Here is a 25,425-nt window from a genome sequence, read left to right as displayed (position 1 = left end):
AATTTAGAGCTGAAACAAATTAATTGAACAATAATCAATAAATGTGAATATTTCTGGTTTCTTTGTTCCTTTATGACAATAAACGGAGTCTCTCTTTGGTTTGTGGACAAAACAAGACATTTGAGGACATCATCTTGTGGTTTGGGAAACACTGATTGATCATTTTCAACATTTTATTGACCAAACGACTAATCAATTAATTGTTTAAATAATCGACAGATTAATCGATAATGACAATAACTGTTAGTTGCAGCTCTAAATTTAACCTGTTAAACTGCACCCGTCCTTACAACCTTTCATGTCTAAAATATTTCCTTTGTTTTTTTTGAGTCATTTCACATTAGCCTATACTTTTGTTATTATGACTTTGTGTGGCGTGATGACCAAAAAAATGATAAATTACTTTCAATCAACATTTGATTAGTTTATCATTGACCAATCTTTATTTTAAATTCTTCTCCAGATCAATTTTTTAAAAGGCATTTTATACCAATAAACAATACTTTTTATTTCAAATTTGGGAGAAATGTTGTCAGTAGCTTATAGAATGAAACAAAAAGTGTTCATTTTAGTCAAACACACACATACCGTATAGTAAAACCAGAGAAACTGATAATTTTGAAGTGGTCTCTTTTTTTTTTTCCAGAGCTGTATATTGATTTACTATGTTTATTAATTTATTGATGCATGTGAGGAGTAGACTTAAAACCACCGGAATTGTTTTTTTGTTGTTCCCAAGTAATGATTGTTTTGGTTTTGAAACATTTTTTCTTGTATCTGTTGAGACAGGTCTACTGTGTATTTGGTCCATTTTATTCAAGTCTGTATCACAGTTGAGTATATCCATTCTTCAACTTCACACTTTAAATTTAACCCGACAGAGTTCAGGACAGGGATTTACATAAGAACTTCCTAAACCCACAAGGAAGACCTATAATCAGTGCAAATGAATCAATTACAGAACCAGCATCTACATTTTCTGATCTCCACACTGAGCCATTTGTGAGCAAGCTTCTTTTATTCAAGACAGCACACATGTACTATATAAAATTAGGGAGATAAAAAAAAAAAACATCCTTTCTGGTTACCATGGATGTGGAAGCAATATATGCCAACATTGCTCATAATGAGGGGCTGAACTGCTGCCCCCTGCTGTTTTCATCTTGCAACTTACTGAATGGACTCTAAATATTTTTGTTTCAGAAGCAATTCAACAGAAAAAGGGTACAACAATGGGGGCATGTTTTGCACCTAATTACTCTAACCTATTTATGGGCCTCTGGTAAGAAAAGTTTGTTTACTGTAGCCTTAAAGCAGAAGTAAGCGATCCGGTTGTTTTGGCTAATGCTGCGTTCCAGGCAGGCTTTTGAAACCGTAAATTACAGCTTCAAGTCACAACTTACGATTTTGTAGCGTTTCAGGCAACCCACTCGTGTTTTTCCGACCTGTTTTAGCTGTGAAAGTCACTATAACGGCCACTCATAACTTCCGACCCGTGAACTCGTACCAGATCGAACTGGTACGACTTCACAGGTCGGAAAAATACGAGTTGCCTTGAACGCACCATAACAGTCCTCGTCCCTACGTCACCACATTCAGGCGCATCCCTTGGCTGCACACACAGCCCTGCATGCTGTTCTCTCTCCTCATTGGATAAAAACTGTAGGATACGAGAAATGTTTTCTCCTCGGCTCAGAGCAGAGCAGAGGGACTGAGAGACCCGTGTTTCGGTCCAAACACTCTATGTAAGTGATTGCTGTGGGAAGATATAACTATTTAAGACTTATATTAACACAAATATATCACTTACTTCTGCTTTAATGTTCACCAAGATAAAATTGTTTGGTGGGGCAGGTAACCTACATACTGTAGATCATTTTACTTTGGTCAGGATCAGAGACAGAACTTCACTGACCTGAACAGAACAGAACTAACAATTCGAAACTAATGAATTTTAATTTTCTTGATCTAAAGATGTCCAAAGATAAGCATGCTGATTTACATACCATATTCAGAAAGCCTACTGACAGGAACACCATACTAAGGGCAGACAGCTTTTATCCACCCAAAAAAAAGCAAAACCCTAAAAATCCACCCTAAAAAGCAAAAACCACAGAATCCAGATCAAGTGTATTTTGTGACACAGTATGAAAATGAGTCTAATCACAATCAAACAAATCATCAAAAAGAACTGGGAAATACTGAGATGTGACAGCTCTGTTAGAGAAACTCTTCCAGACGTTCCTACCATCAGCTTTAGAGGAGCTCCAACCCTTAAAGCAGAAGTAAGCGATCCGGTCGTTTTGGCTAACTTCTTATCAGCAGATGGAGTTAGCAGTCCCTGCCCTCGTCCCTACGTCACCACATGCACACGCATCCCTTGGCTGCACACACAGAGAGGACCGCCCCTTTATGCCGTTCTCTCTCCTCATTGGATAAAGGTTGTAGGATACAAGGAAAGTTTTCTCCTCGGCTTACAGCAGAGCAGAGTGACTGACAGACCCGTGTTTCAGACCAAACACTCTATATATGTGATTGCTGTCGGAAGATATAACTATTTAAGACTTATATTAACATAAATATTCCGCTTACTTCTGCTTTAATGACAAACCTGTGAAGAGCTATGCTAAGAAAACATGGCCTAATAGGCAATCAGAAGTGTTGAAACTGCAATCACTGTGCCATCCACTTCAGTGATGTCACATCGTGTCACAAGCATGATTATATTAAATAATTCATAAACACCTCATTTATTGTGTACAGATTGGAATGTCTGTGCCATTGCTTTTATCTGAAAGCACGACTGGCTGATCATAAACATGCTATTAGGACAGGGTGGCTCTGCATTATAAAGTCACTAACCACAGCAGTTACGATGACTTAAAAGATATTAGGCATAGACCACATAGCAGGTTCTATAAGGGGAGGAAACAGGCTCAAAAAGCTATAGAGGGGAAAAAAAGCTACATTGACCAGGCCCTAACGGTGAACTTGATTTCTCCCCCTTTCTTTGACCTCAAACCACACGAAAAAAAAAAAGTTAATGACACTTGTGAGCTACTGATCTCACAGCCAGGGTTTCTTCTCTCACTGGGTTTGTCATATAACAGTGGCCTAATGTGTTGTCCACAAACAGAAGTGTTGCTCATGTTACTGTACATTTACACTTTAAATATTTCTACCGGAACCACTTTCTACTGAATTTGTAAACTCCATTAATTTGATAATCCTGATCTTGAACATTTACACATGAACTGCAAAATCTAGCACTGATAGTTTTTACCCCCAGTTCAACTGCTTAATGATTTTAAACTGAACTTGTGAAATTATTTTTGGTACTGCTCCCATGTGTCAAAATGTCCATTGCAGCAAAAAGGAAATAAGGCACTCACTTGACATGAGGTAAAGTGGTAGAGTACACAGCTCCAGATTTCTCAATCAAATCCAGATTGGAAATGAAAAAAAGAAAAATCATCCTCTCCCAGAAATGTGTCCAAAGTGTTCTCCAGTGCAATTCTGAGCTCAGACCACAAAAAAAATTAAAAGTCAGGTGGAGTAGAATAATTTGTACCAGAAAGATTTGGCAAAAATGTCTCCAACATAAAAGCAAAAAGAATCAATGGCCAAAAATATGAACACACCATGATTGGTTTGCTTAAAAATTATAAAAACATTTTATTACAGACTAAAAGTTTCTCCACAGGTTGTGATCAGTTTAAAAATAAAGTGCAAGTGAAATGTCCACTGATGAAACATCAAAGTCGGCCTCAGGCGTCTTTGAGCAGAGCAGCCGCCATGTTCTTGACGAGCGCCGACTTGAGCTGAGGGATGAGGCTGATCTTCATCAGCTTGCTGCTCGAGTACTTGTTCTTGATGGCCTGAACAGAAACACAGGGTTAACGTCACATCTGTGTGAGGAGACGATCGACTCTGCTGTTTGACAGTCAACTCACCAAGAACTTTGTTCTCCCTTCGTTCACATTCACCACGTTTTTGGCGATGTGCTGCATGATGGGCTTCAGGTGGGCCTCGTCGTATGTGGAGTAGTGCTGCTGTGTGGGAGACTGAGACAAGAAGGACAGAACCAGTCAGTTGGTTCCCAGCAGCACAGACACAATCAGAAACATTAACAGCGAGTGGACGTCAGACTGACCCAGGACAGCCCTTCAAGCAGCAGCTGAGACAGACACAGAGCGGCAGCAGCCACCTCAGAGGGACGGTAGTGCACCATGTTGTAGTCGAGGAGGGTCAGCTCCATCAGGTACTTGGCCAGTGTGTGTCTCTCTACATCAGACTGACACACAAACAGCCACAACACACTGAGCACATTTCATAAACACCTGCAACACTCGTGTTATTTTCCACAGTAGCTCTAAAAGCACCAATCACATCTTCACTCTACAGATTAATGTCCAGACTATTTATCACAAATTAATTTGAGTAGATTTCATTATTGGACCATGATCGTCGAGTCAGAAACTTACGCTGGCCACCTTTGACGCCCGCCTGAGGAAGTGCAGTGGGAGAGGACGTCCCAGCTGAAACTTGAGCGTCTCCAGAATCACCTGCTCCATCTGCAGAATCTGAGACTTGGTGAAGGCGTTGTCTGTGATGTAGGCAAAGTCTCCGACCTCTGGAGCGTACATCTCCTCGTACTTACAGGCCACCAGCATGGACGTCACGCCAACCAGCTGCAGCTTCCTGCGAGACACTTGCTGAACCTGAAGGACGGCAGAGTATTGGTTTTATATTCTTGTCCTATAATTCAGTCTCACTCAGAGACTCACTGAATAATGATATTGAGTACAATTCTGGAGCGAGGCGGTCTCACCTGCAGGAAACGATCCAGGATGGCAACTGTGAGGTACAGAGTCTCGTGCAGCAGCTGGAACCTGGAGTGAACCTGGACCAGCCAGTCGACCAGAAGAGCTCGCATGCGTTCAGTGATCTCATAACCCTGCATGTAGTTGGCTCGTATGGACTGCTGCACCTGTGGAGACGCAACACGTTGTCAGACAACTCAAGAGGATGAGCAGTTGGGTTGTGTGGAGAATAACTCACCTCCAGGACATGCAGGTACTTGTAGATCTCCTTCACGTACTGTGAGCAAAGCTGCGGCAGGTCGCCGTCCTGCTCGTCCACGTCGTGCACAGTGAGCAGCGTCTCAGAAAAAGCCTGGCACAGCTCCTCCTCCTTCATGGACACATCGGCCGGCTCCTCCGGCACCAAAGGGAGCGGGTCCACAGGTTCCTGGACCTGGACTTGTGGAGGAACCACCGCTGTGGGTTCGACTTTCTGAGCACAAGGTGGTTTGTCTGCTGCTTTGGCTGATGGTTTGACTGGTCCTCTCCTCTGGGCAAACAAGTCAGATTAAGGTACAATTAGAAATATTTGGTAAAGCAGCAACTTATATTAACAAGTGAGAGATGCAGTTTTTCTTCAGTGTAGGATTACAATGGTGAGGTGTGAACTGTTGTTGGATGATGAGGACCAAGTTGCAGCTAAAGTGAGTAATGCGTTTTAAGTGGAGTCACAGTCAAACCTTAGACCTATGAAAATGTGTAGTTTGGGCTGACTGACACAAACCCAATCAAAATACTGACATTAACTGTTCTTTATCGATTAGCTGACCAGACACCTGATAGTGAACACATGGTGTCAGTGCTGCATCAATGATGTCTGACCACACATGTTGGGGGGGTGGGGGCTGTGTCTGACTCATACAGTCTGTGGTCTGCAGCTGCAGCTGCTGCTGCTACTGTTGTTGTTGTTGGTGGGAGCAGTGGGGAGAGCATGGGCATACATGTCTATTGTCTATGGGGCAGAGAGGTGGGCGTTGAGGTCTGGTCTGTGCTCCGCCATGTTGTTTTACCTTCGTGTTGACCGCCGCACCGGGAAAGTTGGTCACCTCCCCGAGAGCAGCTCTCCTCGGGCCCGGGACTGCAGCTTTCCCCCTCGCTGGGTTCACCGCGTGCGGCCGCTGCTGCAACAACAAACCGTCGAGATAATTAACGACACAGGTGAAACAGCGACGGTTGATAGAGCGGAGCACGAGGACGTGAACAGAGGAGCAGCGTCACCAACAAACAACGACCTGAACTCAGGTCACTCACCGCAGCTCGGACTTCCACAGACGACATGTTGAACGGCGGCAGGACTGACGTCTGACCGTCACTGAGAGGGACCACTCGCTGATTTAGCTCGAGAAACGACTGTTACAAAGCACCGACAAAGTCCGTGAACACCGACGTGAGCAGAAGCAGCAGATAACAACACGAAGACACGAGCAGCTTTCAAATAGCGCTCCGTGGAATCTGATTGGACAGAGCCTGAGTAGGCCGCTCCTGATTGGCTGACGGCATCGGGTCTAAAATTAAAGGGCTAAACCAAACACAGAAAACATTGCATCGTCGTTCTTAATTTTATTTTCATGAGTTATTTATCTTTTATCTATATTTGTTGTATAATCAATATTATTTACTTAACCTAATTCCAATTATTATGCTTTTGTTTGTTTTACTTTTACACTGAATTTGTGATCAGTCAGAAAATGACTTCTTCTCTGGAGGAGGGTCTGGCGAGGGAGACCAGAAAATGACTGATGAAAAAAAGTGTGAAACAACAATATGAAATCAGCCATATTTATGGAAGGTGTGACAGGTAGGCTACATGTAACAATAATCATGATGATGATCATGATCATGCTACCTGCATCAGTATTCTACATAATTTCGAAAGAACACATGTAATCTGGGCTCTGAGAGTCAACACAAGTGTTTACAAGGATGAGCAATTTTATTTCTTGAAAGGAAACCAGTCACACCTCTTGCCTCTTTATTAGAGCACTGTCCTGTCTGAGAGTGTTGCTGAAGCCACAGCAATACATGAGTATACAGCGGTATACAGTAGAAAAATACACAACCCTAATGGACGGCTGATAATAAAAAGTGTTTCAAGAAGTTATGTTTTCCCAGTGTAATGAGATGACAGCTGTTTACAAAAATCCCACAAAGAGACCAAAATAATGAATTTATCCTATTAACAATTATTGTTTAATGTATTTAATTATTTTGTGCCAAAAACTTCCAATATTGTGCATCAAAAACAAAACAAACTATACATTTTTTGTGTGATTTTTTATGTTAGTCAGAAAAAGGTAGAGAGAGGAACTAACACATCGTCTGTTTTGGTCTCTTTGTGGGATATGATAACAATAAGAAAAACTATAATACTGGAGGCCTTATCCTTTAAGAGTGTACAAATCCAGTAAAGTTATCAGAGTTGTACAAGTGAAATGAACCAGAAACACTGAAGATTGATGAAAATATGTAGAAAAGAAAATAACCTAAAATATTTTTGGTACAAATAATCTTGTCATACAGTGATTGGAAAGTGTCAGTGGCGTAAAGCAGAGACTTTCATGGAGGCTATAATCAATCACCAACACAAGTTACACATTTAGTCGTTTGGTGAAGGGACAACAGCCTTTATGCATCACACAGATCTTTCTTTTTGTTCACTGCAAATATCAGTTAATAAATCTTTATTTATGTGACATAAAAATAGCCCAAGATGTTATCTGATTTCCACTAGATGACACTAACTTCAGTCAAAATTTATTTAAAAATATTTTCTAATTTATTTATTTTTTGGAAAAAAAAGAAAGAAAAGGACTGAAAAATGCTCTTCAATTGGTGACATGGTGATAAAAAAACAAACAAACAAAACAGTTGGTCCAATACTGACATCTAGAGCTGCAACCACTAGTCAGACAGTTATTGCAATTGCAAACATAATGCCACTGGATTTTGGACTACTCTATTTTTTGTAATTTTACCATTTTTACCTTTTATAGACTCATAATGGAGGAAATAAGAGGCAGATTTTAAATGATGATAAAAATGATCATTAGATGCAGCTCTAGTGTCTTCTGCTAAGTCTGAGCTCTAAATATACAGACAGACGACAGATTAGAGGAGAAACCAGCCTGGATTCAGGACATAGAGGAGATTTAGGAGCAACAACAACCATCAAAACACTAAATGAGATGGTGTCTTTTAGAAGATCATCACTGCATCCATCCAAGATCAAACACCTGGACGCCCCAAGGCTTTAATTTAACCCATCACCTGTCTGTACAACCTCTTCCATTTGTAAATTACAGTAAAAATCATGCAATAAAAATATGATTTAATCCCTTAACTGACTGGCAGTGTTACAGAGTTTCTCTGGTATGGTCGTATCATTACAACCTCACTTCATTCATTTATTGCGTTGTTCTTTGCTGTTGTGAAGAGACAAAGTGACCCAAACAGGACAAGGAGGACACGTCATGTCTTCACATGTGGATCTGTCCAGTTTGTCCTCCATGATGATTTTTGAAGAAATAAAGACTTGGATTTGGCTGCGAAGCGTCAAATTTTAACCGTTATTCTAAAAAAAAACAAAAAACAACCAAACTTGTTTTCTGCTCCAATACACATAACCAGGAGACGGACGACAACCCAGCATCTGTGGTCTTAACATTTATTCTGTAGGTTTTTCTGTAGAGGGGCTGGACAGTCTGTGAACACTATCAGTTTCCATTTTGGTTCGTCTGCAGATAATCATTATGAAGTTTCTCCTGGGTCTCGTAAAGTTTACGCAGCTTCTTGGCTTGACCTTTGCTGAGCTCCTTCCCTTCGACGTCGTGAGTGGGGAAACCCTGAAAGGATAAATTGCGATTGGTCAAGTTTTCACACCAGAGCAGAGCAAATTATAATTTCAGTGTGTAAAGCTAAAAAAAAAAAAAAAAAGACCATTTTGATTCTGATACAAAAAACTCTTTTTTGGGGGGCAATATTTTTCATTTTGTTTTGTTTTGAGAATGTTTTTCTTGTATCTGCAACACCTACAGTGTATTTGGCCCATTTTCTACAAGTTTGCGTCACAGTTGAATATATCCATTCTTCAACTTCACACTTGAAATTTAACTCGACAGAGTGAGAATCAGGAATGAGATTTACCGTCTCATCAAACTTGGAGTATTTGTCTGTTTCTGAGCGAAACATCTCACATGGAGGGATCTTCATCTTGGCAAGTTTGGCCATCTGTAGGAGTGAGAACAGTGAGTCAGTGACTGGTGATGGTGAACAAAACTCCCAGCGCACAGTTATGTAAGAGAGGAGCACTCCCATTAACAAATATACACATATCACGCGACCAATAATCATTTCATTTTTTTTTTTTAAAAGGTCAACATCTTCTATAAAACAGGGAAAACATGTTTTAGTAAGTGTTACCTTTTGTAAAAATGTTAAAACAATTTGGAAAACATTACTGATCATGAGTTGTTGACATAACAACATCAGCCGAGAACTGAACCTCAGACCGTGTTCACAGTCTCTGTCCAGGCAAGTTTTTCAGCTATGCATTAGAAATGATCTCAAACACTTTATCACATGACTGTTAAGAGAAAACTGGAGTAAAACACAGGAGTGAAAGCACGAGTAAATACAAGTAGACAAAGGATCCATCTGACCTCTTGTTCCTGTTTCTTCTTGGCAGCCTCCTCCTTCTTCCTCTTCTTCTCCTCCTCCATCTATAAACGAAGAAAAGTATCTTTACATTAGAAATAATTCATATATAAATTTAAAGATATGTACATAAATGGTATTTTTGCAAGCTTTGATGCCTTTTCACACAAATTTGGCCTCGGTCTAGTTTGTTTTGATATTTCAAAGTCCACCACTTCCTTCAGCATCATGATACCAACTTTCCTAAACTCCTTTCAACTCTAGAAGACTTGTTTCAAAAATGAATGGCTGTAAAAACTCAGTCCTTGCAAAGATCAGGGCAGGATGGGTGGATGAGTTGGGGGAGGACTTGGAAGAGGACATCTGGGACAGCACTCTATTATGAGTGAATGACAGCACTTCATGTGCCAAATTAAGCACAATATCATTCAAGATAGAAGACATGCTACAATAAGGAAAAGATACAAAAACATCACTGCTTGCACACTGAATATTACATTGGAAAAAAAAAACATAGTATCACAGCCCTCTTGCATTTGCCATATTATCCTCCACTCACCTTCTTCTTCTCTTCTTTCTCCTTCAATAGTGTCTCCTTGTCCACAAGTTTCACCACAGTGGGCAGCCCTGCAACATGAGGTCACCATATTATGAGCTTCTGACAGTAAAACAATCCTTCATTAACTGAACCGAGGCTGTAACAAAGTGAATATTATTTTCCTAATTAACATCCTTAAACATTTATTGTGGTGTTCCCCTGTTGCTCTCTGCTGTTAATTCACCCCAACACTACAGATTGCACTGAATAATCTGGTGGTTCTTAATGTAGACAAAATTAAATTTATGCTTCTCTCCATAATTCAGATCCATAAACTAAACCAATCTGATGATCTTTAATATCATTATTATTATCATCATTAGTACTATTGTGCAGCTGCAACATGGAACAACTGAAACAGAAAAGTCTAAAACTTCCTTTACTTTTATTCTTAGGGCTCTTTAAATCTCCAATTACATCACACTTTACTTTAATATGTTTCTCTTTTAGCTGATTGGTACATCTTTATTTTAATATTTTAATAGGTGTTTCAGTTTGTATTTATATATATTCTTCAGGTCTGTGGCTTTTATTGTTGTCGTATTTATTAACACTCTCCTGACACTTGTATGAGCTTGACATTGCTGTTTCTTGTGTCTAGGACCTTTTAATTAATCTCTTTCAACAACATTGTAAATGAGGTTACTAGTTGAAATAACAGTTGAATGAAAGAATGAATGAATGATGTATATGTGATGTAGTTGCATTACCTTCATGATCCTCCAATCGGACACCCAGCTCTGGTAATGTGTCGTCACGGACGACGTCACAGAGTTGCAGCAGCTCCATCACTACATTAAATTAAAAAAGAAGAACAAAAAGACAAATAAACATTTATCTATCCTTTGTTTCCTACATTTGTGTTTTTACGTTAGAAAGTTATTAAGTGCTACAGACAGACTATAGTCGGCGATCACATCTATAGCACTCACTCCTGCAGAGTAATGACGCTCCAAATACAGCATTATATCTGGGTGTGCGTATATAATACATATCTTGTGGGTTTAATTAGACCCGAAGTCTTGCTTATTTGCTACAGACATGAATTCTATTGGTGTTAAATGCAGGTTCTTACCTTTCTGCTCTCGGGCGATTTTTCTGACCTGCTCTCTGAAATCGGACAGCACCGAGAGATAGGGCATCACAGTGCTCTCCAGCTGGAAAAAAGCAGCAACAATACCTCAGTCAGTGTGATTTAAAAACCAGTGGCCTGACATTGTGTAGAAATGAGCAGCAACACGTCTGTAGAAAATCACTAAAGCTCCATAGAGTATTTATTGGATTATAAAGCAGGATGCAGGATTTAGTTTCTCTGAGTGTTTCACTTGCAAACTGCTCTGTTTTAATTGGATTATTCAGAAAACAGTCAGTCTATCAGAAGAGACACTCAGATCCTCCTCTCTACGAATCAGCCAGTGTTAAATACAAATAGTAAAAACAGAGTAAAGTCTCATCACTTACATCAACACTTTGACCTTGTCCACCCACGGGGAAACCAATAGGATCCGACCCCTCAATGGCTCCAAATATCTACAAGGCAACAGACTGGTATCAGTGGGTTCACTGCTGCTTCACATAGAATAACACATCATATTCTAAATCAGAAAACAATGAAATGATGAAATTAGTCATTTATCCAAAACTGCCAAACAAACAAGGCGTCCCAGAGAAAATAAACAGCAGGAATCTTCAATTCTACTGAGAAGAATCTTGTTTTTCTCTCTTCTCTAAGACAACTGTAAACAATACTGCAATACTTGAGCAAATTTTTAAGTGCTTCCTTAAAATGAGACAATAAAAAACAGACAATAAATGGGAAATCAATAAAGTGGTACGATGCCTTTGAAATTATTCATGTGTTTGGCATGTTGATTGAGAACTGATGGTTTTGTCTCTAGCTCAGTTTTTACAGAGTTTGACTGGTGGCTGAGGGACAGATCATGTTTATTGCTGAAAAAGATCATTTCTGAGTGTTGTTCAATGTTGTCCATGGACATTTGTTGAATATTTTCCATATTTTTTTTGAATGAATCAGTTTATAAATGTTGATGATGATGGAAAACAGTGGTGGTGAAGACGAGCTCACCTTCAGCATGTTGGTGAGGTACACGGCGATGCTCTCCATCAGCAGCCGGTTGGGCCTCAGCTTGGCACCCTTCCTGCCGGCGATGTAGCTGTTGCTCTGGTTGACCAGCACCCTCATCTCCTCCATGGCGGTGCGAGTGTCCAGGTTGTCGCATAGAGCCTCGCGGACGGCCGACTTCCTGTCGTAGAAACTGGACGGCAGAGACAGACATATTTGGAGTGTCATCTGTAAGTCCTGAGTCCTTATCTAAACAATGGACCAGAAACACATGGGAATCTCACAAAAATAGTGGATTTTCAATGGGTGATATGACATCAGTTTGGAGCAGATTTAATCGCCAAAAGCCTAAGAAGTAAAACTGTCATTTTTTGTAAAAGAACAAGTCCATAAGTTGGAGGTATTTCTTGTTTTGATGTAATGATCCCATACTTAGAACTTCACCACCCACTCTATAGTTGCTTTTCTGGTGCCTGGTGTTGAAAATGTCTTCTTGAATCCAAGAAAAGTGTCAATATTCAAGATTTATAACTAGTTATCTAGTTGTCTTGCTTGCTGTGCAACTTGTTTATCATATATAAGGCTGTAGTCTTCTGTAATTATTTTATTCAGAGTAAAGACGGTAATGCTCTCTGTAATATGATACTACAATACTCTTCCTCACCATCCCCTGTTCCTGAACCTACTGCTGCTAGAGGGAGGGGGCTCTGCAGCTTTTCCCTGAATAACAGAACTTCTACATTTTCAAACATTTCCACAAGATACAGACTCAATGTTGAGACTTCTTTCTTTTTACAGACCAACAGAATACATTACTTTACAGTGATTCAGTCCATATGCTATGAATAGTGTTATATTAGTGTCCTAGCTTTATATTTCCCCACAATCATTTAAATCTGATTGTTCTCTCTTAACCTTCAGTGAGTGAAATGCAAAGACATCCCTGCAGCGGCCTTGCACACAGAAGAGACCTTGGGAAATATTTAATCTAGTCTTCCTTTGAGTAGTGTAACCTGTGCATGATTTTTTATAACGTATAATACATCCCAGGCTCTCTTCCCTTGTGTCATTTTGTATCTCTGCTCCCAGTTACTTCTGACTTTCTCTCTCTCTCTCTTTAGGGCAGAGGTAGTTGGGTCTATGAGCAGGTTAAATGTTTTTCTCTACTTTCTCTTACCTGTTGTTGAGCTCCTCCTCTGCTGCCTCCCACTTCTCAAACTGACCCGTGATGTCGGTGGGGGCACGCAGGATGTCTTTGACATTGAGGAAAAACTCCTGTTCAATGAAAAAAGGCACTAATCAGATCAACGCCAAACATGTGAAGAGACAAGCTGTCAGGATCAAAACCACACTTGGTCTCACATTCATGAACTTTTCGTACTGGACGGCTGACTCCATGGTGTTGGAGGAATAGTCCAGGGTGTCTTTCCAGGAATGCATCAGGAAGGCCAGACGGAGCTGTCGAGCTGCAGGAGGACAAACAGAGGGAGGCGTCGTTTCTATCGTCAGGGTTTCAGGGTTAGAGACGCTGTGAAACGCTGTCATATGAAGCCGCCCTCTGCTGGAACTTATGAGGACTGCAACTTGTGGCTCCACCTGAGGCCTGTACTACCAAGGGCGCTCAAAAAATGCAGGAAACTCTTAGTTATCTGGGTTATCTGAACCTAACACTGGTCGTCCTGATAATCTCGTACTATGAAGCAGGCTTTATGGTTGTCAAGGTAAACCCTGCTGGTCTCTGTTTCAAAGCAGAGCTGCATGGGAACTCTATCTAATAAAATATACTAAGCTTCATTTTAATTAAACAGAGATTCTTTTGACATTGATGATTTTACTTTTACTCCTTTGGTGGTCAGGCATCTGGCTCACCTGTGTTCTTTGCCAAGGCATCTTTAATGGTGATGAAGTTCTTCAGAGACTTGGACATTTTGCAGCCTGCGATTGTCAGGTGTCCGGTGTGCAGGAAGTATCGCACCCAGTGATCGTTCTCAAAGTAGGCCTGCAAGGGAAACAACCAGCGGCTCTCAACATCTGGATTTTACCTTAGAAAACTTTTCTGTTTATCATCTCACGAACAAGTTCACAGTAAGTGATAGTCAGACTGTTCCTCTGCACCTCAGACTGAGCCAGCTCGTTGTCGTGATGGGGGAACCGGAGATCGAACCCTCCGCCGTGGATGTCCATGGACTCTCCAAGGATGGAGCCGGCCATGGCTGAACACTCGATGTGCCAGCCTGGTCTTCCCTGTTACCACATCCAAACAACCACAGATTCATGTAAAATGTCAGAAAACAGAAACAACGTCCAGTTTAATTTCAGAGAGCCCGAGGTGACCATCGTTCCCCATCAAATATGACAAAGAGAAATAACACATCACTACAAAAGCTGGAACCAGGAGCTTCTTTACATTTGTGCTTAAAAATAAACATGAATGTGACTATTCAACTAATTTATAAACTAAGCAAATTAATAAAAGACCATGCAAGTTTGGCCAAATTGCCACCTCTGTTCCTGCCTTCTGTACTTTTCTCTTGTTATTTACTCAGTGAATGAGACGATCATCTCTTTGACATTGTGCTGTAGAAAGAGTGACCACTCACCTTCCCCCATGGAGAGTCCCAGGATGGCTCTCCTGGCTTGGAGGCTTTCCACAAGGCAAAATCATTTTGCGACTTTTTCTCACTCAGTCTGTCAGCAGAGATGCTCAGGTCACCTGCAGCAGCACAGAACAGAGAGGAAAATAACATGAGCAACACGACTTCAAGAATATAAGTGAAGCGAAAGAGTCCAGGGAGAAAAAGTTTCCTTGTTTAAAACAATAGAGTCACGAGGTGACGTCAGTGTTAAACTAGTTCAGATATAGTGCAGATGGATCAGGCCAATGCTTTAATGAAAACTGCTCACCTTTTCTTAACCATTTTGAAACCTATTATTATGACCTTACTACATTTTGCCTCCTGTTGGGGTCACTTCCGTAGGTTTGAGAAGGGGGGCTGCCATATTGTGTAATGTTTGATTGGTTGCCTGGTCACCTGGCCGCTTAAGTCTGACGTGAGCGGAAGGAGCGAGGCAGTCTGGGAAAACGCCAGTGGACAGACGAGGCTGCCGCCCCGAGGAGAAGTCAAGGGAGTTGACGATAGAAAGGACCCTCTCCACCTCAAGAGTGAATTATCGTTTTAGTTATTGTCTCGTCTAAACAAAAATGAACTGACAAAGACGCGACCGCGTGACGACGGACGGAGGTCGACACAAGCAGGACGCTGGAGCTGGTGGCCGGCCCGGTGCCACTGGAGCCGGACGCCGGTCTGCCAGGAAAGCCTTGCGGACCAAGCTACAGGTGGTGAGCGGAAGCAGCCGGTGAGTCGAACATTGTGCAATATGGCAGCGAATCCCACCAAGCTCCAGGTTTTCAACAATAGAAATATGTGCACCTGTGTCATCCCTGTAGCCTAGACTCGTTAGAGCCCTAACCGTAAAACTTTACTTACCAGGGTGGCGCATGGTCGCTTAGGTTGTTTAGTTTTTATGTCTTATTTTGAATATTTGTGTGAGTGTGGACATCTGTGTAAATGAGAAGCCAATTAAATTACAAGTAAATTTAATTGGCAAGTAAATTCACATGTAAAAAAATAAATATTTTTGCAATATAACTTAAGCTGTAACGGCATGCTGACGTACCCTCTCCCTCCTGTAAGGCTTTCTGGTCTCCCACTGCCTCTGGCACCAGTTTGGCGTATGAGTGCTTTGGATTGGCGTCAAACTTTGAGGTGTCAAAGTAAACTGAGCCGTTTGATTCGTACCTGTGAAACATCACAAAAATGTATTAATTAAATTAACAGTTAAGAAACAACAACAACAATGCCACAGTCAGATGGTTGTGTCAGCGGTGTCTAACGGCTGCAGTGTCCTCCTCACCCGTAACCATTCGACACAACCTTCTCCACAAACTCCACGATCTCGGGCACATACTCGCTGACTCGGGTCAGGACATCAGGGGGAAGAACCTGGAGGACGCAGAGCAGGACGAGATTAGACAAAATCCTTGACATATGACCGATGTCCTACAGTTCTCAATACATCAGATGAACGGAGAAAAAATAGATCGATACTAAGATAATAGTCCACTATTTTGCATACAAGGCAAATGACCAGAGAAAGACTTAAGAATAAACTGTGTCTCAGTTCAAGAGCTTCATCCCCCCCGCTGCTATGTCTGCATGTATCCACACACTGTGGGATACGTTCACCTACAAAAGATCCAACAGTTAGATCCTTCAGATTTAGCAAATAAAGTTTAGGTTTTGGTTTTGGTTGGTTGTGCCACTGTGATGCATTCAGTCTTAACATGCAGCCTCACAATGCGGTGCCTAAACTTGGACACAGCTGAACTGCTGTCATTAACGTTGAAAAAAGTTTTTATGCCTCTTAGTAATTTTCTCTGGTGTTATTAAAAATGGTCAATTGGAGACACAGTGTGATGAACCTAAAGCCTTCTTGGTCTCTCGAGGCCTGACTCACATTCAGGGCGGCCATGTCTGTGTGGTACTCGCCCTCCCAGTATTTGGGCAGAATGGAGAAGATGGAGTTCTCCGTCACTTGACTTCCAAACTGTTTGTCCAGCCAGTCGGACAGGAGGTCCTTGGAGCTCTCCAACAGCACCTGGAAAAATGATGAGAAATCAATAATAATGATGACAATTAATATATAATATTCACATTAAATATGATATAAAAATAGCAGCCGTTATCAACTTTAATATAAAATAGTAAAACAATAGCAATAAGACCAAATTATTGTTTGAGCTTATTGGTAATACCGGCATTTGTTTATGTCTCTGTCTCTCTATTTTCTTTTTAAGCTGTGTTTGCCTTTTAAAAATTGACAGGATCAGACAAAAATTTTTGAGCCTGAATCACAGCTGATTCCAAATGAAATTATCACTCAACAACATCATTGCAAGATCATATTCAGTTATTAAGCTGGACCTGTTATTCCTTGTTTCCATTCTATGTGGACACCAAATACAGTGACATCTTACACACACATAGTGTGAGAAGAAGGGAGATATTTTCCTTCTTTCCAAAGAAGAGTAAATCCATATTTAAATGCAGAATTCCAGTTGAACATTAGAGGCCGTGGGTTCAGTCTCACCTCTGCCAGAGGCTGCACAGCCTCGTCCTTCCTCTCCATCGCTGCCTGCAGAGGCTTCAGAGCGGCAGTGACAGCAGCGTCCAGCTTCTCCAGCATCTGCTTCTTGTCTGGGTCTGTGGTCGAAGCCAAGTTGACCTGGAAAGGCTGAAAACCAACACACACACAGATTTAAGTGACCTACACTAAACCTTCAGGTCTGATGTTTCAGCTCCTACAGTTGAATCTGAGACTCATTGTTAACTCAAGTGTGTTGTGGTCAATGATAGTGTGTTATGTTTAACTGTTCTGCTTCCTACTAATCTGATCTGATGCACTTTGACTTATCGACTTGTTCTTTGGACTCCGAGTGTCCATCAGGTTTAAAATCTCACCTTTATCCCCTGTGTTTTTATGTCAAACTCCTCTCTGTCTGTGTCAGTCAGGAAGCTGTTATTATGTTTTGTAAAACGGAAAGGTGAAATCCGGCGATCTGATTGGTTGTTAACTGTGGTATATTGAGCATATACCACGGCTACTATTCTAAAACCTTATCACAGCGTAGGCTATCACTCCGCGTCAGGCACGTATGACTGGTATGAATGGAAGTTGTTGTCATGTATCCATGACAACGGACTGTTGCAGTCCGTAGTAAAAGACAGCTGATGTTTTTACGATGTTAAAAAACGGACTAAAGTAGTTGAATTCACATGTTTAAGGTTGACTTTCACCTCCGGGGAGGGTTAACAATGGTAGAGGGGACTGAGCAGTGACTTTAACCTGAAAAAATGCGGAGGAAAAGACGAGATGCAGAGCTAACTTGGAGCTAACGTCTGGAGAGGTGGGACTATTTTTTCACAGTGAGGCTATTTTATTCGATAATATGTATTTCTGGTTGAATAAAACTACATGAAATTGATTGCGTATCCCTCTTTTATATTGCCTTTATTCGTAACCGTTTTATAAAAGCAATATATCACTCCAGTCCGTGGTATATGCTCATTATACCACTCTAAGGGGGTTGTCGTCCCTCCGCTTCGCGTCGGGCCGAACAACGCCCCTTAGCCGTGGTATAATGAGCATATACCACGGCCTGTCGTGATATATTGCTTAAATATTCATTGTATGGTGTTGCACAGAAATTTCATCAACTCTGCTTGTTTTAAATGTGTGGCTTTTTAAAAAAAAATTAATTGATTTGAAGTGATGCTGTGTCTCACCCCTCTGGCGCTCAGGACATCCTGCAGTATCTGAGCTGCTTGAGGCTGCTTGGCCTTGTACTGTTCTAGGAGGTAGTTCTGCCGGGCCCGTTTAATGATCTGAAACACAAGGACGGCACAACATGAAGCCCACATATGTCGAAACATTTAAAATAAATAAGGATAAAGTAACTGTGACAATCATATAAATATCAGTAAGTAGAACATAGGCAATAAGTATATATTGCCTATAAGTATATATATTTCCTTGCAGCAATTTTGAGAGTGATCTCTGGGGTGTGATCTCTGTCAACATGGGAATCAAATCCATGACCATAAGGTCAACAGTCCCATATTGTACAGACGGAGCTATAAGAGACACACATGATCATCTCTCCTTGAAATCTGTGTGTGTGTTAAAAATTAACACATTTTACAGTGGGTATTTTACATTAATACCTTTATACATCAAGAGGATGTACTGTATATATTTGATATTAATTCATTTCCTTCCAGACATGTGGCTTCATAGATAGACAGAACAGATCAGGTGATTGAGGACATCTATAATGTACTGTTTGCGAGTGTTGGTGTGTATGGTATGTGATCTAACTACAGTAAGTGTAAGAACAGAACTGCTCAGGGTGGTAAAGCAGGTCTGTTCCAAGTTCAACTTACTAACAGGTCACATACACAAACACTCACAAACAGTACAGTATTTCCTCAATCACGTCATCTGATCCTGTCAGCCAATAGTGAGTGGAGGACATAATGGCTGCCTGTCATGAGACATGTTTCAGTGTTAAACTCATAATCCTAAAATGATAATGTTTGCTACACTGCAGCAGTGCACACGCTACATGTTGCCAACCAAAATCATCCGTTGGTGTAAAACTCTGATAGAAATACAGGGTAATAAAAGGGGAAAGGGAAGTCCGGTAGTTGAAAATGGATGGATGGATGGATGGGAAAAGGCTTTAAATCAATCCTGATTTTAATCAAATTAAATCAATTACATTTCACAGCTTATTAAAAATAAAAACAATCATAATCCCTGTTAATGCACCACACTCACTTTATCGTCTATGTCTGTGATGTTCATGCAGTAGAGGACGTCGTACTGGAAGTAGTCCCTCAGTATCCGCCTCAGGATATCAAAGGAGATATAGGATCTGATTGAGAGAGAGAGACTATAAGAGACCGTGCTGCTGGTGAGCGACTGACACATGACAATGGGTTTTCTAGTCAGTTCACCTGGCGTGTCCCATGTGTGAGGCGTCATACACTGTGGGGCCACAGCAGTACCAGGTCACCTTGTTCCCTTTCTGAGGAACAAACGGCTCCTGGAAAAGAAAGGTAATCAATGTTAATGAGCTGAGGGACAATTTTCAGAACTCATCTTATTATTATCACACGTGTCCTAATGGAGATCAGCTCCACTCCTCTGATAAACTTTACACTTCATACAAAAAGATCACTGGAGTCAACCGATTTGAAAAACTAAATTTACAAAAGTGGAACCTGACAGACATCAAATATTAGGAAGTCCCTGTTTTCCTAGATTAATTCTGATAAGTGATTATTGATATGCACTATTCACTAATTTGACACTAAAATAACTGTGTAGTGCGTTCACACAGCAGAGTAGGTGAATTTTGTGTATGTGAGAAATATTAGCATGAGTAAGAATGAGTATGTGCTGTGAGCATACTGGACACACTGAACTGTCCCATGATGCACTGTGGCTGTTCAAAATACAATAGTGGGCTATGAAGTGGAAGCTATAAGTGGACCAAAAACTGTAACACAGTTGAATTCTCCTCTAAAAAATAGAAAAATTATATAAAAAGTGTTATCAGCTTTCAGCCTTCTTTAAAATCATGCCAGTCATCACTGTTGCTGCCGATTCCTGCTACAGTAAATACATTCTGGGATACTGGATTCATATGAACATCAGCTTGGTAATGGACAGTATGCAGTATATATTGAGAATGTAGGAGGTATTGTGTTGATGGCCGAGTCCGAGCACAGCCACAGGGATTTGACTTTGACCTCTGACCTTTGTTCTGGTCAAACTGTTGTAGAGCATAAGCTGAGGGACTCCTGTTCCTGCTGGAGGAGACCAGGCCGGCTGGACCCGCTTTCCCTTCACTGAAATTGAAACAACACACAAACATACACAGTAACTTAACAAAGGGCATTTGTTTCATTTTTAAAAATGAAATGCAAATGTTTTACCTGAACTTTATTGTTTTGCTATAAAGAAAGATTGAAGTCACTACATGCAGAATTTTACTTTTCGATCATTCATTTTGTGCTTCACTTTACTTTTTGTCATTATTTAAACATCCTCGTTTTTGGAGTTGAGGCCTTTTTGTTCACTATTGTCCTGCTACTTTCTGGCATCACAAACGATCGATCGTGACGATTATCCCTTTTCACAAATGTGCAATAATCCAATAACAATCCTGTACATAATTTAATCTGTACATCATTCAACATAAATAGCTTATATACAAACTAAAGTATCATTCAACAAGTTATCGATGATTTTATTAATCCAGAGTTAAACAATTATAAATGTATTAGGAATTACGTATTAATTAGCATTTAAGTAGAATGCTTAATAAAAATTTGCTAAACCAATACTGTGTACTTTTTTATTAAATTTTAAGTTCCTAGATAAGATAATACATTTTTTTTTTTTTTTAAATAGAGGAAATTACTGTTGCAATTCTTTTTGCTTAAACTATAAATTGAAAATGTTGCAGATTCAATTTCCATTGATCGGGTGATCAATGAAAAACACACAAGACAATTTCTGGAAAAATACATCTGATCAAGATAAGATGCATTTCATATCTAGATGTGAGAGATCACATCTAGTCTGATTGAACTGATGTTTGATAATAGTGACTATTGCACTATATCCCTCCAATACTTTAAGTTTCACTCAGTCTGCACAGCTGAGACACAATCGCAGAAATGCTATTCAGACCTCTTCTAACTAAAGCATTATTTTACTCTGACCAAGGAGCAGGCACTGATGTTATCTGTTTATTTGTACCTGAACCACTGTGAATATAAAACTTCTTAGAGTTCATTCTGACAAAAAAAGCTGAACAAAGTATTCAACATAAATTCTGAATTGATGTTCTAATGTATCCCCAAGCTATGACTTAAAATTTCCTCTTCTACAAAACCAGTTACCCAGAACATATTTCCATTCTCGGGGCATAACAGAGATAGACGCCTGAAAGAGTCCGATTTTTATTATTTGTCAGGATTTTTTAAAATTTGGTTTGTAGTTGATTTTTATTATATATTTGGCTCAAAGTGTGAAAAGTGAGTGAGTTTGGTCTGGATCAGTCAGATAACAGAGAGGTGAGTGGTCAGTGCAGATCCATGAGCTGAGAGCTCATATAAAGGAACACACACATAAAGCCAGGAGACAATGAGCTGCCACACACAGAGCATGCACAAACACCCACACATGGTGTTCACATGAATAGGTGCAGTGAAAACCTGCGAGAGACAATGTCTAATACTCTGAAAACGTGTGTGTTGATGTGTCTGCAGGGGCCTTGTCAGATTTTCACGTTAGGCTGGTTACACATGTACACTAGACAATTTTAGGCACAATTGTCTTCTCCAACAACAAGGGAGTGTGGCCTGATGTGTGTCATGTCATAAACAATGATTACTCTACGTAATCCTCAAGTGTCGTACTTGTGTCAAAATGATTATTTTCCTGTTCCTAATCAAGTCAGAGCCTCAAGATCTGGAACTTCACCTCTGATGGAAATACTCGCAATAGCCATGACCAGACTAGCATCATAAACCGGATGTTGCCACTTTTACAGGTTGCCATGCCTACACTGTCCTCTCAGCCAGATTTTCACCAATATACTTCCTTCTTTTTTTGTTTTTCACAGCATAACAGAGTGCACACCACTGACCATGTCCCATATTTGTTTGTCATCTAAAGTCATGATTGATCACATGAGTTTCAGTGAGATCTGTTGCTGGGGAATCTCTACAGTGAAACTGTCGCCACATATGGAAGGCGTGTGGTCTTATGGTCTGGCTAAATCGTCTCCTGTTTGGTTGAAACTGTCCACACGTCTGTGGTCTCCCCAAGTTGTTCAAATCAGTGGTCTAGTGTGTAACCAGCTAGGTGTGTCTCTCTGTAAGGAAGCGTGTGCTCTGTGACTTTAGTGCAGTTTGTCACAGCTGCTGTCTTTTTGTTTGAACAGCGATAAAAAAAAGAGTCCTTGGTGCTCGGCTACAGGCAGCACACACACACACACACACACTCCACTGCTGTTACTGACAAGGAAAGTGAAAGCTAAAATTGAATTCATCCAAACCCCTGCAGAAGAAGCTCAGGGTGCATGCATGTCAGTGTTTGCAGAGCGTCAGGTTAGAGCTGCTCTCAGTTTTTCCTGCCTCAGGCGGCCTCAACTTCAACGATGTCTATCCTGTTCATGCCTTCAGCTGTCTACTCACTGCTGCTCTCAGAGGTGAGGTCCTGCTGCAGGGCTGCTATGTGTCTGTACCAGCGCAGAGCGTGCACATGTTGTGGATCTGGGGGCCTGTGGAGGAGCTTAAAGGCTTTCTGGTCGGCCTGGGAGGGGCTGAACCCAGCCAGGTAGCTGCGTGAGGTTAGGTAGTCATTCAGGGCCACAGCCAGCGCGGCCTCCTCATTTATCTGTAGCAAGAAGCCAAACTCAAAGGCTGCAGAAAACAAGAGGGCAGATGTTCGCAATGAATCACCGACCAGGCTGCAACAGCCGGAGAAAAACACCAACAACAGGACGGTGAGGGAGTTCACGCTGAAACCACGAGATCAACTGAAGAAACACATTTTAACTCACATGATGTAAAAAAAAAATTATTTTCACTAAACTGAAATCTTCCTGAAAAGTAACACGTAAGCACAAAAGCTGAACCTGCCTTTGTCTTGAAAGGATACTTAACCATTATGATCAGCGTAAATCTAAATAAGATGGTATATTATGGTCCTGGACAGATGTACCAATGCACCAAGACGCTGGGTTTTCAACTATATAGATGCCAGATGTTGCATTTAGTGTCTAGTGACATCTGGCAGAGTTAACATTGTCTCTGTCCGTGGTGTAGCAGCTACAGTATCTGATACGACAGCATGGGGCTCAGACATGAACATGGACACTGCAGGGGAAATGACTCTGAATGGGAGTTGCAATGCAAACAGATAAACAAGTGGAAAAAGAGTTAAAGAAAGTTTCAAAATCTGAATCTCTATTGGGTCAATCCAATAATGATCCTCTGAATTTTCCAACCCACAAACACCACAAGAGTGAAAACCGGCAACTCAAACAGAAACTTAAATGTCTTTGCTCCATGCATGAGTAATGAAATACTAAGACAGAAAGTGAAAACAAAGTGAAAAAGAAAGTGACTCAGACAAACTGAAATGTAGCTCTAAAAACGATGGAAGGACAGAAGCAAGTGGTTCATGAGGGTCACTAACATGAAATGAGGGACAAGCAACAAATATACAGCATTGTTTCGACTGAGATGATTGCGGCTTGTGGCTTAATGAATTGCCATAAATAAACCATCTATTACAAAGCATTAAAGAGGCGATAGTGAGCATGAAAAAGCTGAGTTACTTTTGCATGCAACCTAAGCAAAACTGAATAATAAACACTAACCTATTATAATTTGATGATTCCAATGCAAATAAGAGAAGAACACACAATAAAAGCAATAGTAAAGAGGTGAGCAGTATATTATACTGAGCATAGAAAAAGTGTTGTTTTTTTCACACATTTTAAGTATTAATATTTGTATAATGATCATTATAAATATTATTATTAAATTATTATTATATTATATTTCTTTTTTTTATAAGAATGACAGTGCTTGATCACTGCACCATTAGTTTCTGTTTGACACTTTCACATTTGAGCTATCCCACTGGATGATGCAGCAATAGAAACTGAAAATAAAAACTAACTTATTAAAATTGAATTATTTCAGTGTATAAATAAACACACAATATCTAACAACATCTACCAATCACATCAAAGCTTCAGTACACAATCAAACCTGGAGATATGGACAGGATTAAAATGTTAAGGGACATCTTTTCAGTATGACGAGCACCGTTATAACCTGTTCCAGATGATGCAACATCAGCTCAGGTGGGACATTGTGAACAGGATAATAAACCTACCTACTGTAATTGTCTTTATTTAAGGCTGCAGCGTTGCATTTTATTCTCATAAAGAGCCACAAACTGGGAACACTATTCACTGATAATTACAAATTGCCTCAGGTTTCTTTTTCTTTTTTTTTAAAGCAGCATGACAGACTGGCATATATTTCTCTTAAAAAAACAACAGGTGACCCAAAACTCTTTTAAAAAATGAGCTAATTACAACATCTGTCTGTCGTTTCTTAGTGACACACCTCCATGTGAAACACATCTGCCGAATATCAGCGTGTCCGCTTTACTTTCACTTCGTGTCTAATTTGTTAATCTGTTTTTGCCGATATATTCCGATCCATAAACAATCAGCTTAACTCGCAGGTTTTTGTTGAGGGGCTTCAGTCTGTCACTTCACTCAGTGACAGTGGTGCCTGCAGCTATAAGCGGCTCTGCTCTGCTGCAGCCTCTCTCCTGGCTAAAGCTAACGTTAGCTCAGCGGCGGTGACAGGTGGTAAAAAACAACAAAACACGGAGAACATCACTGTCACGGCCTTGTTTCTTGTTTTTCAGCTAAAGAGTGTGCAGGGAGGGAAATAGAGATTATTGTCACAGTACCTGTCTCTCCTGAGGTCGACATTGCCACAGTGTTGGATGGCTGGGTGCTGATGCAACAATAGCGTGCCCGGAAGAGCAGCAGCGTTAAA

General features: G+C 40.6%; 2 protein-coding genes across 3 annotated transcripts; both read right to left on the bottom strand.

The window, feature by feature from the left end:
* Positions 1-3,767: 3,767 nt before the first annotated feature.
* Positions 3,768-6,249, bottom strand: LOC311008163 (G2/mitotic-specific cyclin-B2-like; the record flags this gene model as incomplete). Its single annotated transcript, XM_084001597.1, has 8 exons — positions 6,114-6,249; positions 5,873-5,983; positions 5,062-5,352; positions 4,832-4,990; positions 4,485-4,721; positions 4,154-4,294; positions 3,954-4,064; positions 3,768-3,878 (listed from the first exon to the last, which is right to left on the bottom strand). The coding sequence occupies exons 1-8, from the start codon at positions 6,138-6,140 to the stop codon at positions 3,768-3,770; spliced, it is 1,188 nt and encodes a 395-aa protein (XP_083857723.1). The 5' UTR covers positions 6,141-6,249.
* A 1,802-nt stretch (positions 6,250-8,051) lies between these two features.
* Positions 8,052-25,422, bottom strand: cars1 (cysteinyl-tRNA synthetase 1). 2 transcript variants are annotated; one of them, XM_083969269.1, is made up of 23 exons: positions 25,337-25,422; positions 23,032-23,259; positions 20,582-20,673; positions 19,777-19,865; positions 19,598-19,694; positions 18,544-18,642; positions 17,348-17,491; positions 16,715-16,855; positions 16,112-16,200; positions 15,875-15,996; positions 14,797-14,909; positions 14,312-14,440; positions 14,066-14,195; positions 13,559-13,662; positions 13,374-13,471; positions 12,200-12,389; positions 11,575-11,643; positions 11,189-11,270; positions 10,824-10,904; positions 10,075-10,142; positions 9,521-9,580; positions 9,006-9,089; positions 8,052-8,704 (listed from the first exon to the last, which is right to left on the bottom strand). In XM_083969269.1, the coding sequence occupies exons 1-23, from the start codon at positions 25,356-25,358 to the stop codon at positions 8,576-8,578; spliced, it is 2,460 nt and encodes an 819-aa protein (XP_083825395.1). In that variant the 5' UTR covers positions 25,359-25,422; the 3' UTR covers positions 8,052-8,575. The 2 variants fall into 2 exon arrangements, with proteins under 2 accessions (XP_083825395.1, XP_083825396.1); XM_083969270.1 differs by lacking the exon at positions 23,032-23,259 and having other exon boundaries at positions 25,337-25,403.
* Positions 25,423-25,425: the final 3 nt, after the last annotated feature.

The sequence above is a fragment of the Trachurus trachurus genome, assembly GCF_905171665.1.
Source record: "Trachurus trachurus genome assembly, chromosome: 3".
NCBI lineage: Eukaryota > Metazoa > Chordata > Actinopteri > Carangiformes > Carangidae > Trachurus > Trachurus trachurus.
Note: the sequence above shows the minus strand (reverse complement) of the source record. Positions and strands in the feature narration are given on the sequence as shown.

Excerpts from the sequence above, each read along its gene's own strand:
- cars1 (XM_083969269.1), bottom strand. The coding sequence starts at position 25,358 with ATGTCGACCTCAGGAGAGACAG. Across the intron at positions 20,674-23,031 it reads CCTCACCTCTGAGAGCAGCA|TGAAGGGAAAGCGGGTCCAG; the intron begins GTGAGTAGACAG and ends TTTCAATTTCAG. Across the intron at positions 16,201-16,714 it reads CAGACATGGCCGCCCTGAAT|GTTCTTCCCCCTGATGTCCT; the intron begins GTGAGTCAGGCC and ends TGCGTCCTCCAG.